This window comes from Argopecten irradians, chromosome 6 (genome assembly GCF_041381155.1).
Source record: "Argopecten irradians isolate NY chromosome 6, Ai_NY, whole genome shotgun sequence".
Classification (NCBI taxonomy): Eukaryota; Metazoa; Mollusca; class Bivalvia; order Pectinida; family Pectinidae; genus Argopecten; species Argopecten irradians.
In genome coordinates, this window is record NC_091139.1 from 14,804,667 (window position 1) to 14,820,510 (window position 15,844).

A 15,844-nucleotide genomic window follows, 5' to 3' on the forward strand; every position below is an offset into this window, starting at 1 on the left:
GATGATTTTACATCTTCTGCTAAAGATCGGCCTCCAAATTTGGCCTTTTTTTAGGTTTCACGTCTGTAAAAAAATATAATTTAAAGTGTTTTTTCCTTTGGAGATTATAATATCTTTTTACGAAATTGAACATTAATATGATATACATGTACGTGTATTACAATGCACCAAATTGCAACTGGGAACCCTGCAGCTGGTGTACACCTCAGGAGGGCAACATTAATTATATAAATTATCCCTAGTACCGGTGCCTGGGACCATTTGATTTTGTAAATGGTAGACTATATTGTTCTCTGTCATAGTACTACAAAAAGAATTGAGTTTTGTTAATATAGAGCTGAGGATCGCGAAATCGCGGATCAGACAGCATCTCATCATGGGATCACGTTTGATGTCTTTTCAAATTGACCAATCAAATTACTAACTCCAATTTTCTCAACGACGACGAAACAAATTTGCATGAATTTTCAGAATTATTTTCTTGTTTGTAGTCAATATTCGACCAAAGAGCTACATGTACATCAAGGATTTATAAGTGAGAAGGATTCGTCACTGTGTTTTTACACTACTAAACACCATGCGAGACGCCTATGAACCGGGAATAAAAACCATTTCCCCCAACAAATACTTGTCTTATCGAGTCAAACGAAACATCAATGTAAAGTTAACGTAGACCGTCCCTTCTGTGACGTCATACGTTTGTTACGTCGCTATCCGAATCCCGGCAAACGTATTTTATTTCCCCGTACCCATCTATTACAACCCGCTTCTGAAATCGGCATTCGAGCTAGTATTTCGTCTAGAACGTTTTCCAGTGTTAACTTGAAGTGTATCAATCTAAAGGTGTGCCAATCGGTAAAGACTAACAAGGGTAAATGAATAACACAAAACGTTGAAAAGTGCTACGTATTCGCCTATTTTTTAACATTTTCAGGCCAAAATATAAGGGGTATTAGAAAGCAAATCGGTCATAATTTGAAAAATAATGCGGTGAGGTATACTTTTTATTTAATTTAGCTTTTCGTATTGCAAATAAGGCAATCTTCATGGAAATTCTAAAAAATCGATTTTTCTTGAGATCATTTTTTCAGAAGAAAAGAAAACATGACTATTTTTATGAAATTTTTCACTTAAATTGGGTCCTAACTTAATTTTAAAATAACGATATTTCGTTTTATTGTGGAAAACCCAGCTTATTGGATATAGCAATGAATTCTCTATCACCTACTGAAGGTATGAACATGTTACAGGCATATTATTTATATGTTAAGGGATGCTACAGGGAGGAAATATCATTTATTTAAAAATCCTTAAAATCCGTATTATTAAGTCATTTGTACATATCTTTAAGCAACCCTGGAAGAAAAGTTAACCCGGTGACATATGACTTTTATACGGATTTTGTGATCAGGGTATACTAAAAATCAAAATATCAAAAAATGAACGAAATCTATGAGAGGAAACCAGAAAGGACGGTCTACCTTAATTCAATTTCACAACGTTTAGCACTTGCTTTTAGGACAGGAAGATTTAGAAGAATGCCTTACATTTTTGTTTAAAAAAAACCCCGACAGCTCATGAAATGGTAAGCCTGGCACCCGCTAGCTAGGCCTACATCAAAGGCTGCGCCGGCGGATATCAAAAGAAAACCAGTCGTCGTCCAATATAACGATCAGTGCACATGCCCAAAACCCAGTGTGACTTATCAGCTATTTTTTTTAAATAAACAGTATGGATTTCGTTTTGTGGACAAAAACAAATTATAGATGGTTCAACAGAAATACCAATTTCACTATTTGTAACTAGTTTGAGGACTTTTAACTGCACGATACATGTATCATAGCTAGTGGCCATTGATGTTTGCATATAAAATAAAAGAGGCTTGTTTATACGTATATAAAGTGGAATACGGCGTATAAATGTTTACTATACAAACAAAACCAAACAGCAATATGGCGAATTAACAGCGGGGAATATCCTCTAACCCGAACAGGCGAGATAGCATTCCTAAATTGAATGGACGAATTGATTGTTTTTAATACACATATTGATCAATTGTTGATAATGTCTATAATTATATGTGAATTCACGACCCGGTTAATATATATTTACACTGCCAATTCCGATAAACACCCCGAATCGCTGACTGCGGCATTGCCTTTTGTACAGCTTGTCAGGGGCTTCACAATAGCCGAGCTCGATATTTTATGTCTTTAAAGCTGTCAGATATAAGTACAGCTACAGTGTTTTATGTACATCTGTCTGGGGCGAACAGAAACCTCTATACAAGTTAGGGGTATTTAAATGCTCGTAAATGTTGGATGTTCGATGACTTAATTTAAACCTTGGCAAGGCTAGTCTGGGCCGACAATTAAGTTACATCAATGCATTCAAAATGTACTAGAAATCGTAATAACTGTCCAGATGAATTTGCGTATCATTTTCCAATTATATTCTGCTTTTCGGAAATCTAAAAATAAGTGGGGAATGGTTGCCCTTTACATTGGAACATCGAGGAGAATTGATAAAAAGTATAAGTAGTAATTATAGTGAGTTTGTACGACACTATAAATACGAAATTAAAAACGAATATTACTGGATGGTGATTACATATATTAAAGTTGTCGCCGCTGCGTAAATTAATTATTCACTGTACGTATGATGAAAAGAAACAATTTCTCATGTTATGAAACCGTAAGATCTTTCTCCCTTTTCGTTATAAATTAAAATCATAACTCGTCGCTTGATCGACAGTTTAGACATCTTTTCTTCTTATTCCGATAATGGTCCCAAAGTAGTAATTCAGACGTCGAAAGTAAAATGCCAGATGCCTTAACACTTTGTACAGACCAATGCAAATGTAAGTACTCTGAATTGAATGGAGAGTAACTGGACAGAAACTCTTGAAGTCAACTATTACAAATAATGTTCTCAGCGGGCTCTGCTTGATACTGTAAAATAAGTCTCCGTTCTAATGTCGACGAGATACTGTACGATCCTGTTCTATAATTTCCCTATTTTTTTTCAAATCTTAAATCGCGAAACATTTATTAGCTTGCGAAAGATAAATTGTAAAATATTTATTTAAGGATATAATTTTGGTTTGGTCGATTTCTTGGGGCAATGCATTGAGGTGATCTTGCTGGAATATGTATCTGTACCAAAATATCGATGGCAGAGTCTAAAATAACAATGAGAAAAAACTTCTAGTAAGCAAATTAGATCACAGGGATTTAAAAATTAGTTACAGTTTATTTCAATATGGACCTATCAGATTTTCTATAGATAATTTTTAGACGTTTTAGAGGTCTATATTAAAAATCGTAGTACTATGTAGAATGCCAATGTTACCGATTTTTGATATAGACATCTAAAACGTCTACAAATGATCTCTGGACACTTTGGTTTGGTTTGTTTATTTTTACGTCCTGTTAACAGCCAGGGTCATGTAAGGACGTGCCAGGTTTGTTGGTGGAGGAAAGCTGGAGTACCCGGAGAAAAACCACCGACCAGCGGTCAGTACCTGGCAACTGCCCCACATGGGATTCGAACCCGCTTCCCAGAGGTGGAGGGCTTGTGGTAATATGTCGGGACATCTTAACCACTCGGCCACCGCGGCCCCATCTCTGGACACCCTGGTGGGTCCATATTGATTTAAACTGTAACTAATATCTGTGAATTACAACTGTATTGTTATTTTTTTATTCGTGTTTACTATTTAGTATTATGCATCCTGATGTGATGCAGACAATTGATCAGATTTTGAGAATGTGAATATTTAAAAACAAATATGAGTAACAGAACAATACATTTGTCACATAGACATACTGTTTGGAAATGGAGCCAAGGTTATTTACGTAAAAAAGACAAAACTGAATGTATTAAAGAATGTCAAATACGACATAGTGCTGTGTAAAACATTCCACAAGCTGTAGAAAATTGATATTCATGATAATAAACTTTAGAACCTGTACATGTCTGATTTGAAAGACAATCCGAAATTGGCACAGACAAATTAAAATGGTCAGAGAAAGGGAGGAAATGACAAGACTGTTTCAGTTCTCGTCTAAAAACAAGATTGATTTATGAAGCTCGCTCCAATGTGCGGTTATATGGATGATCTATACATTTTAGGTCACATTTCAGCTTTGGTTTCGAGAGTAAAATCACGTATGAAGTCATGATCTAATACAAAAACACATAATTTAAAAAAAATTATTCATTAAAGTTGTCCTGTAACTGTACCATTAAAAAACTTGTAAGGACAATGGAAGATATTTAAAGCGGTATCAGGTTGTAAAACCAAGGCCACTGTCAGAACTTGTTCATGATTTTATAACCTTCCATGTGACAACGCCATATGATACATTCGCTTTAATCATCAACCTATTGACGCGCTGCTGCAGAAATTGCAGAACCAAATAAGTCTCCATAGACGACAATGTTAGCGTTTACTACTGTTCAGGTTAAATCCAATTTGAAAGTCTTGTTCTTTATTGAAAAAGGGCATCTCACATCTGTGCATAAAACATTTAAAAGATCTACTTTCCTACCTTCTTATTAAACTTTCGGGTGTGTGTGTGGTGGTGGTGGTTTGGTGATATTATTTCATATCAGATATTGTGCGTTGAATTCGCACCAAAAATTGACAAAAAATTCTAAAAATTACATTATCGATTATCTCCCCTGACAAAAACAGATTTGGAAGATGTTTTGTTTTTTAAATTTCTTAATACATTTTACATCAACATGTATTTTCACACATCTTGTGTGTTGAATTCCGCACCAAAAATTACCAAAATTTTCATAAAATTGTAATATCGATTTTCTCCACTGACTGAATTTTTTCATATATTTTACATTAACATACATTGCCCAACCTACACGTGAAACTTGTAGAGCTGACTCTACCTTAATATCCAGCCAACAGGCTCCCAACCATTAACCTTTTTATGAACTACCCATAGGTAGATTTCTAGAAATGCATCTTTAGGTTCATTATTCTTCTTATTGTTAGCGTAATATTATAGACTTCAATGCATTTCGTGGATGAACACTGTATCTAATGATGGTTATTCGTCGATAGAAACATGGCAACATCCATAGAGCATGTTTTTGTGTACCTATTTGCATTGATTATAGGTAAATATAAATGTGTGTGAAAAGGTTGAATTTTCTTAATTAGCGTGGATCATCCCTCTGTCAAGGAACCTGAATTATATTACACACGTCCATTTATTAATCAAATATGGCATCACGTGTTTTTGTGTTGTCCGTCCAGACCACACCTGAATATCATATTCACATTTTTACCAACAGAGAAAGGGACGAAGAGGTCAATGTTTCCATAAACAAATTATTTCATCTAAGCCTGATACAGCATACTTGAATCTTCAATCCTCATTGTTATGCTTTGGATTTTGTTACGCTTACGTACCGTAAAACTAGTCAGCGTGTTGTTTGATTAATTAATTATATTTACCATGATTAATTAATTATATTTACATCTGTAGCAAGGTGACTCAAAGACTGTCTATTCTGTATGTATTTATGACTGAATTTTTTGGGCTTTTTTTAGTTATTCAGACATATTTTTTTAATTCTCTCCATGTGTAATCATTTTCCATTTAGCAGTATTTCAGTGTCATTCAAATGCACGTCCCCAAACACAGATCACAGTCTCGACACTCTCTGTTAAACACAGAAACAGACAAATCACAATATCTTATCAAAGAATGATTTATTGTCGACATCATTTTTTTCCATGCACTTATCTCTCGCAGACAACGTTGATGCTTACATAAAACGACACGTATGCATAGATATGAGGCAAAAACAAACATCAAACACGTCTGAAAAGAAGCAGACAATCATGACATCGCGTGTTTACATCCTAGTTTAAATGGCAGAAAATGTTATACATTATCCATTCAAGCTTTGACAAGTGAATGGCCTTGATATCATCGATAATCCTACAATTTACACATAAACAAGTCTTTTTACACGACATTGGTGCCCGAATATCCAATGATTAATAGGATATGGACGCTACGGACGTTTATAATTCGTTGCACATCCATCTGCAAAAAGGGGATATATCTGTATGAATGACAATATTACATAACTTAATTCACGAAAATTGCACCAAAGATAACAAGCCATTGTATATTTCGGTAAAAGGCTTGTAAAAAATCAAATCAAGATAACAACAGTAACCCATGGAGTAATAGGATATTTCTCTATCTTGAGGGTAGAACAGAGAAATCTATACTCGAGGAGGAGATTCACGAGTGTCTAACCCGAGGTTTGTCGAGGGTTATACTGTCGTGAATCTCCTCCAAGGGTAGAGATTTCCCTGTCCTAGTCTCTAGGTAGGGAATGGTTATTTTTCTGCCGCTGTAATTTTCCCAAAAATGATAAAAACTACAAATACGCAATTAAAAAATCCCATGAATAATCAATATATCAAGTTGTAGATTTCTATTTTACTTCGTCAAAAACTTTGTTAAACTTGTTGCACTGTGCCAAACAACACTGAGACATACTAACTAATATTTATGAAAACCAGTTAAATAAGTCTTTTTACCTGGTAAACCTCAACGAAAATATGTGACGATAGGTGGAATTCCGATTGCGATAATCATTAGGTCAAAATTCAGCACGCGCGTGAAACACGAATGTGATATTTATTGTCCAAATGGACTGCACAGGTTAATTTTTTATTTGCATATGACGTTTTTCAACTTCCAGTTTATCACGCGAATATGTTCTGCGCGTGCAGACTGTCTTGCCCTGGGTAAGACAGAGAAATCTTTCCCTCACCAGAAGTGCAAATATCTTTATTCGATGGGGTAGAAATTAGAGTCGGTCATTGTTATCTAGAATAGGTTTGATTTGATTGTTTTATTAGTCTTATTGTCATGAGGACATTTAAGGAGGGTCATGCATTACGTGTGTAGATGTATTTATGGTTTGGGAGGCTGCGGTATAATACCATTATGTCATTGCAATAGTGAAACTCTTGGCCATTTTATAGTTCTATCTCACCGAAGCATGCCGCCAGAGAGACACAGAACAAGCACTCCCAATCCGGTCACTTTAATACTCAACCAACGGATAGACCAGTTGTCAAACTTTCTTTATGCTGAGCGCTTAAAGAGAAGCAGATTTCTTGCACTGTAGAAATACATTGGAGTGCTGATTCTATTCAAGTGAAAATAATTGCAAATTGTGATGAAGTTTGACATGATTATACATTTTGATTGAACACTTATTATTTGAACGGAAGATATGTGTGTGTTAAATATGGGAGGATACCCTTTCGACAAGAATTGGATTCCGTGTGTTTTATGAACGACTGTGCTTTCAAGATATTTTGTTAAACATTGATATGCATTACTTGTATTGATTGGCGAGTAATGGTTAAGTTAAAAAAATGCTGGTTGATGAGGTCTGAAGCATATCAATGCTTTGCGTATGGATTCGTCTAAGCGAGACGCATCCTCGATATTTTAGGGGTTACTATCACTATCGTAAAATCAACCCATGCAATGCGATAATAAAACTGAAAGTATTTCAAGAGAGACAGTCTTCCTTTGAATATTACATAGAGAGCGACACCTGCCCCTTATATTGCCATTGTAAATCTGAAGGATTTTCAAGAGAAAAAACAGTCAAAGGCCTCGCTATACAGTTTGTTATTGAAGATTATATAGAAAACGGAGCCCAGCTTGTAAGCTACGTTGTCAATCACAGGGTACCGTTATTCAATTCATCAGTACATAAAAAGTACATGTACCTACCTTTATTTTTGCTATGACATATTTCAGGTATGGATACATGATAGTGATATAGTAACCCCTGGAATATCAAGGATGGGTGAGACGATGTGTTGCATACCAGAATCAGGTTCCAGAATCATACAACAATCTTTGACTTATGTTTAAACTTTAATCATTAATGACGTAACTTTTTGTAATGCCAATTGTGATTGGTACGTCCAAACTTAAGACTGTTTTTTAATCAAGACGGTTTCATGATCTTGTGGCAGTTCTAGTAGCAGTAGCCAACATTGCGTGGTATCGTCGAGGCATTCTCTGTCTCCCTTTGCGTACAGAGTAAGACGACTGCGTGCCTCTGATTTAGTCTATATTTGATAAAGACTAGCTGGTTCGATAATTAACTTTTGATGAGTATCCAAACATTGTATACATACATAGTTATTAATATGTAAAATAATTTTTATCGCATTGAAAGTGCGAGTGTAGCTGTGTTGATATCGAAATGGACGGACAGGACAATACGTTTACCTTTGTAATTACAGATGTGAAGGCTCCAAGAATCCTCAAAGGGGACATGATCCGGGTATATATGAATTAGAGTCTTATATATCCGACCATCTATTCTGATTATTAGAGTAGGAAAGTCGGTGTGGTATGCTGTTCAAGAACAACCAAGCGAGGTATTTCCTCACAAGTTTGATTGCTAAATAAATATCAAGAGATCAAAGCATGGTTATTTTATTGAAAGTGTCGAACAATAACATTCTGACATAAAATTAAACTAAACTAGATTTAATCCATATTGAATTGATCTGCATTTATCATAAAGGATTCAATCTTTTTATCTTACAATATGACCACATTTTCTAGTAAACAACAAATTAAAGTGGTACAACAACTGTGTATATCCAAATAAAAGCTGTATATACTGTTACTTTCAATGGAAGCTCATATACACCATAAGCTTCATATTAGCGCAGAAATTGCTATAAGCCGACTTATAGTATGAATGGTATTATAATGCATATAGTAATTATATCATGAAGAAAATACTTGCTGGTATTTCTATAATTTCCATGAACAGACGGGTCAAGAATGGAAGACTATATCGATTTAGATCCACTTTGTTCTTTGTTGAGTTAAAGATGCTCCACCGCTGACAAATGTTATTTTTTCACTATCAAAAACAGGATCAGACGATTTAGCATTTTTCTTCAGTTACAAAAGTTACTTACTTTGCACCATTACAACCTTTGAAAAGTTTGAGCTTCTAATTTTACTTCAAGTTAAAAATATGAAAAATAATTAACTGCATCCCGAAAAAATTCCTGGGCACTATATCATATATGGAATGATGTACTGATTGCGCATGCACCAAAGGAAAATAAATTATTTATTGTTATTTTTTGTGTTAAATAGACATATATATACACGATAAGACACCAATTATTGTTAAATTGATGAATATCATTTATGGTCTGTCGGCGGCGGAGCATCTTTAAAGTCCCGCTATACGTAACTAGCTGCAAAAAGTTAACTGAAAATCGGTCGCAGATATTGATATGATTTTCTAAATCTATAATTAGGTAAAATAGATATAGACAGCAATATCAGTGTTGATAACGCATTCATGTACAGTAATTATAGTATTTTATCAACTCTGATTGGATGTCGGCTACTTTCGGTTTGGAGTGGTCGATCCCCACCTAAATTATTTCAAATTTAATTTTTCTTATCTCTTTTCAAAAGTTCTAGATCATCTTGCTATCTATTATAATTTCTGCATGATTAAAGGCTCACTACCTTTCCAAATCAAAAATTGAAAATAAAGAATAACGTGATATATGTATGTGTGTGTGTATATAGATCATTTCTTTGTTTATTAATATTTTCTATTTTGTCTAGACTTTTGGGATTTCTTCCTTGTTTAATTCATACCCTAAAATAGGCAGTCATGCGATATGGACATGACATCAATTGCAGCATGTTTAATGAGGAAGCAAATAAAAAGTATATATTGATTGATATTGCCACATTTATGATTATACAAAACTACGGAACGGCATTTTGTCGTGTTGAATAAAATGAAAAGAAATGTTGGTATCTGGAATATCTGAAACGGCTTTTATTTGTTTTAATGTGATTGTAAAACAATATTGATAATTTTGTAAAGTCAGAAATAGAGGATTTGTCATGGGTTTCCCTTCATATTAGATTCATGAGAATCGTTTAGTTTTTTTTTCATTTTTTTTTTCGAGCTTGTGACGACTTGAGATTTTGACCGTATCACTAAACAAGAGTCGGTCAAATACCAATGCGCTGTAATACCTAATAAATGGTAAAACACGGAAGTCATATGATAAAAGTTATAACCTTACCTTTATTACTATAATCTTTACACTAACAAATTAATTATATCAATTAAATATATCAAATTTTTATTTTCATAACGCGGTTACATGAATCTTCACTGTTAGCATAGATTACGGAGGGAATCTAACATTTGTTTGAAATTTAAAATATGCTATTGATATATTTGCATGTATTTGTATGAACCTTAAACACTTTTGAAATTATTTTACTAACGAATACAAACTCAAACTATTATGAATATAAACTTGATTTATTTCAAACCGATTGCGAAACAAGCTATACACCTTTTTATAATTTACATTTTACTCAATTTTTTTCATCAATACATGTAATGTACACAAGATAAATGTGATCAATGATCATCATACAATATTTCATATATATTTACTCTTTCTCACATGTGTAATCATACATGTACCCTTTCACTCATGAATAACACTTTCTTTTGCTGTAGATTATCAATATACATACACAAAATACTCTCTATCTCGCTTAGATTTTTTCCCAGGTCATTACACTTGCATTCACATACCAACAGCACTTTCTTATTTTTCAAGTATAACACTTTATCTATCCTTGCATTTACATTAATATATCGCACTTTCTTACTTATTAAATATCTAATTTTATTCATCCATACACTTACATTCACATATCACTTTGCACTTTCATTCCCACAGAGTACTTTCTAATTTTCAAAACTTCCATTCACACACAAGAAGAAGAAGAAGAAGAAGAAGAAGAAGAAGAAGAAGAAAGGAGAATGTTATTTTAGAACAAAATGGGTAGGATGGTGAAACATAAAGTAAACATATTTATAACTGCGAAAATATTCTTTTATAAAACTGGAAATAATATATTGTCTTTGTGAATGGTTATTATCACAATACACACTCATCATGAATGTGTATTCTGGTAATACCCCTTCACATTTTATGACTCCTCGGGTGGAATATCCATATCCTACATGTATACATATATTAGAGTCTTATATTCTCTACCAGCAACCCAGCTGGCACGTCATTACATAACCATAGCTATTTTAGAATTCTCAACCTATTAATTCTTTAGAGTGTTCCTGTCCCAAGTAGCACTGGCTTCCTCTATATTAAGATCAGCTTCATCACGATTACCTCTAGCCATCGTTGATAAATGATATTGTTTTCTGACGTGTGCAAAGAATCAACGAATGCTCCTAAAAACCGAACTGGCGGCTTAGTGTTTTGAAATTATCATCATTGGAAGATAAGTGCGGTTATTGGAATTCTACTTCAATTGTGATGTGCACATGAACCTATAATTTAACACCTATGAGGAAATGACAATGCTTACTTGATATGTATCATGCACTAAAAGCAATGATCAATAATTTATTATCAATGCACATATGTTTGTCGTTGTGTAAAAAGATAAAAACCGTATTAAACTTGGAGTAGTCATGGCAATATAACACTGATGAAACAGATAGATAGTCAATGCGCCACATATCTAGAATACTTCATAGATATGTTAAGCACAATGCGTCACAGTAATCTTAGTCATGTATAGCTATATTGTTACCCAGAACAAGTCGGAATCCCATGTAGACGTACCGATGAAGTAGCACCCATTTACCAGTTCTTTCAAGACTTTTGCACACATGTTTAATCATATGGTGATACTGATGTTGATATGGATACACGCCTGTTCAGTTCACTATTTGTTTATGTGTTCCTCTTGATCGGTGAGTAGTCTATTTTGTACGTATTGTAAAGCTTCTGCATTGCTGGCTGTTTTAAAACTTACTTTCTAACGTCATACTGAAATTTAAAGTTAGATTCAGAATACCATCATACCATAAGATATCAATAACAAGCCAAAACTTATTGTATCAATGGAATCACAGGCTTATTTTCAACGGTGGGCTATATTGAAAACTGTCTTAACCATTAAGAAACCGTCTTAATGTCGCGCGTAATTTGTTTTCGCAAAATTCGTGATCAAATTTAAATTGCGAATATAAATCTCCGCAATTTTATAAGATAATACAAACAAGTAATTCTCATTAAGTCAGAACACGAAACTCGCGACATAAAATTGCGGGGAATTTGTGGATCATGTCCAATATGCTTAATTAAGTCTCCGCGGAAATTAACAATCTGAAGAAAAAAAAACTTTGAAAAGTGGTAATTATAAAAGAAACTTGCTCTGACAACACTGGAACCCCAAGTACTAGACATGATTTGTGAAGTGTAAATTACTTTACCTTACATTATTGATAATACTGAATTATTGTCAGTGGTAATCACGAAAATGAAACAATTTGATCCAACTTGAAATACAAAAGCTATAAGTAGAGGCTTTTCTTTCAGAGTTACTCCTCAACAATGTTGAACGTATGGGACGTGTTTTTAATTGTATGTCAATCCCCTTTGTACTGTTTGAATGTGTTCCACAGTTGATCATAATGTATTTAACAATCCTATGCAATTATCTTTTTACCAAGACAAACTGCCTGATATATAGTGGTCATTGACTGGCCATTCCATACACTATAAGACTATTTGGACTTTGGACTTTTCTTTTTCATGTTTTTTTTTTTTTTTTTTTTTTTTTTTTGGGGGGGGGGGGGTAAACTTTACGTTAAGCATTGCACGACAGAGCAAATTATCTTTTTTATGAGATATCAATATGAATGCCAGAATTCAAACGGAACTACCGAATAGTATGCCTAACAACAGTAGACACATTTCATTTGATTTAAACCTATTTATTGTTGAAAATACTTATAAAATATAATAAGGCCGAAGCTATTATAACTTCATCGCCTTTGCCCAGTATGAATATCATTATTAATATTAATTATTGGCCTAAAGTAATATGCATATACTCATTTTTTATTTTCGCCTATTTCATTTCAACAAATGTTATTGCAAATAATATGCAAATGGATTTGACAAAAGACAAAGCCTATATTAGCCATCTCCAAACAAATTCGGTATAGTACAATTATCAAAAAAATATTTTAACATTTAAAATTACATTATGAATGAATATTATTATTAGTGTATCTCCCCAACCTATCACAGTAGAAAAATCTAAAACAATCTTTTAGTTTCGGATATATATTCTGATATACATTGCAATAAATATGTATTTTTTCTTTATCACAATTGCCACAGTCATGCAGTAGAGTTTTTGTGTTAAAATGCAAGTGGGGAATATTAGAGTTATGAATTTTGGTTCTGAGTGATGATCTTTGTTCATTAAATAATGGACATATGAAAAGATAGTGTTCAAAGTTTAAAGCGAAAGAATTAAATCCTCTAAATGTACTTGCAAAAAACCTAGTATAGTAACTGGCAGTTCTGCACATAGGAATATTAAAATATCTTGTCTTCCTTAGTGTATATCTCTCATTTTCAGGCTGATATAAAAATGGTTGTACAATTTCAATCAAATGCTGTGGAGCGAAGCCACTGAAAATCTTAAACATACGAATAAGTTTGTGCTTTTGACGCCGATCAGAGAGAGATTCCCAAGCTAGTTAAAGTATATCATGGGAGGTACCTCTGCGCAATCCCTTTATAATCCTAGCGGCTTCTAAGTGAACAAACTCTAGCAGAAGTTTACATTGTTCAGTACAGTTATCCCATAAAACATCAGCATATTCTAAAATAGGTAAAATATAACATTTATAAATGTTTAAAAGAGTTTTACGTGACACTCTTTTTTAATGTTCATAAAATATTTATCCTTTTAATTGTTTTCTAGTATACATAATCTATATGGTGAGTCCATTTACAATCGTCAGAAAGTAAAACTCCTAAAGGTCTATGTGTGCTAGGTGTATGAACCGTGTTATTGTCAAAGTATATATCGGGATGAATGACGTTTCGTTTCCTTGAAAATATCAATTATTCAGTTTTAGTGGGGTTAAACTTTATGTCCCATTTCAGAGCCCAGGTACTTATATTCGAAATATTTTGTGAAAGTGTATGGGCAGCATATATTTGGTTATGATCAATTACTTCACTAATCGAAGTGTCATCTGCAAACAATTTGCAATCACTAGTAACAATATCAGGTATGTCGTTAATATATAATAGAAAATAAAAAAGGGCCTAAGACAGATCCCTGGGGGACTCCAGCATTAACAGTTTTAAAGTTAGAGAAAATGCCTTCAGCTAAAACACGTTGCTTCCTATCAGTAAGATAATTTCAAACCACCCTAATAATTTCCCTTTAAAACCATAAGATTCTAACTTATATAATAGTCCATCATGCCACACTCTATCAAAGGCTTTACTTATATCATATTTTTTTTAATATGTACCCCCGTTGTTGTTTTTGTTGTTGTTGGGGTTTTTGCAAATATTTTTACAGACATTAGTCGCAGATTATACACTTTTAGAGTTACCAAATAGAGCTTAAAATATAAACAAAATAATAAAGGACCAGCCATGTTGTCAAGACTGTTTAGCTTAACAAACTAACGTCATTTATATCACGATATATCTATTTCACTAGTTAGAAAAACTGTTAGTTTGTAAAGTGCACTTGGAAGTCATCCTCAATTAATCACGCTTCAAACATTCTCTTCTGCCACTCACTGCGTTGATTACAGGAGTGATATTAATAAGTGTGTCTTTAAATTCAAAGTTCATCCGAACCATGCGAATCATATTAAAATTGTCAAAAAACACTTGTCCCAGGGAATCCAGCACGGAATGTCAAAGTGCTATATCACTGAAGCATGCCGCCGAAGACACCAAGCATCACATCCCACCCAGTCACACTATACTGACAACAAGAGAACCAGTCGTCCTACTCCCTTAATGTTGAGCGATAAGCAGGAGCAGAAACTGCCACCTTAATAGACTTGAGTTCTTGATAAAAAAAATCAAATTATCAAAGTTTTTTAAGAAATACAACATGTAGCTGAACTGAGAAATACACATCGTTGTAAGACCATACTTTTATGTAAAATTGATTTATGTTGATATGTTACAGGTATGGCCTGCCGATGTCTGATGTTGTCTGCATACTGGGAGATCGATCTGAAGTATCATTGGAGCAACACAACAGGTGGCATTGTCTACACGTTAACAGGCAGAAAATTATCGCAGACCGACTGTGCTGCCGTCTGTATGTATAACTCGGACTGCCTGATGTTTGGGTACAGCAAAGTCACCGGAACTTGTCATGGTTTCCGCTACCTAGAACACAGCCCAGTGTCGATCCTCGAGGAGTCACAGGTCATCTATAAACATACACAATGTAAGACGCTTCACGAAATCATGAGGAAAACCTACAAATAATTATAGCAATCTTCTACATAAGACTTGTTGCGAAATCAGTTTTATTTTTTATCACTTCTCATATTTCTACACAATATTAACAATATTTAATGTAAACGCTTGGTATGTATGTGTGAGATAAGACTACTGAATCAAATATTGTGAGACAATATAATTACGACTTGTCAAATTGTAGGTTGTCATCTAAGGGGCTATATATGGATGGAGGATGGACCTTTATGTGTGAAGATACACAATAATAGATCGACCTGGGACAACGCAAAAACACAATGTGAACAAGACCATGGCCGGCTAGCCATTTTAGATGATGCTAAAAAATACCAGGCGTTCATCAATTATGGAAATATGGACGTAAGATAAATGAATTATTTGTCAAACTTTGTCAAACAT

The 15,844-nt window shown here is 33.9% G+C and overlaps 1 protein-coding gene across 4 annotated transcripts in view; it reads left to right on the plus strand.

Moving 5' to 3' along the window:
* LOC138325096 (scavenger receptor cysteine-rich domain superfamily protein-like) overlaps positions 1 to 15,844 on the plus strand; it is a 56,033-nt gene that overhangs the window by 35,372 nt on the left and 4,817 nt on the right. For 3 of the 4 annotated variants that reach the window (XM_069270509.1, XM_069270511.1, XM_069270510.1), the window contains exons 18-19: positions 15,147 to 15,413; positions 15,630 to 15,805. In XM_069270509.1, coding sequence (XP_069126610.1) covers positions 15,147 to 15,413; positions 15,630 to 15,805 — 443 coding nt within the window. Of the gene's footprint in view, positions 1 to 8,323; positions 8,454 to 15,146; positions 15,414 to 15,629; positions 15,806 to 15,844 lie in introns of those variants that run through there. The other variant, XM_069270512.1, reaches the window with a different exon arrangement.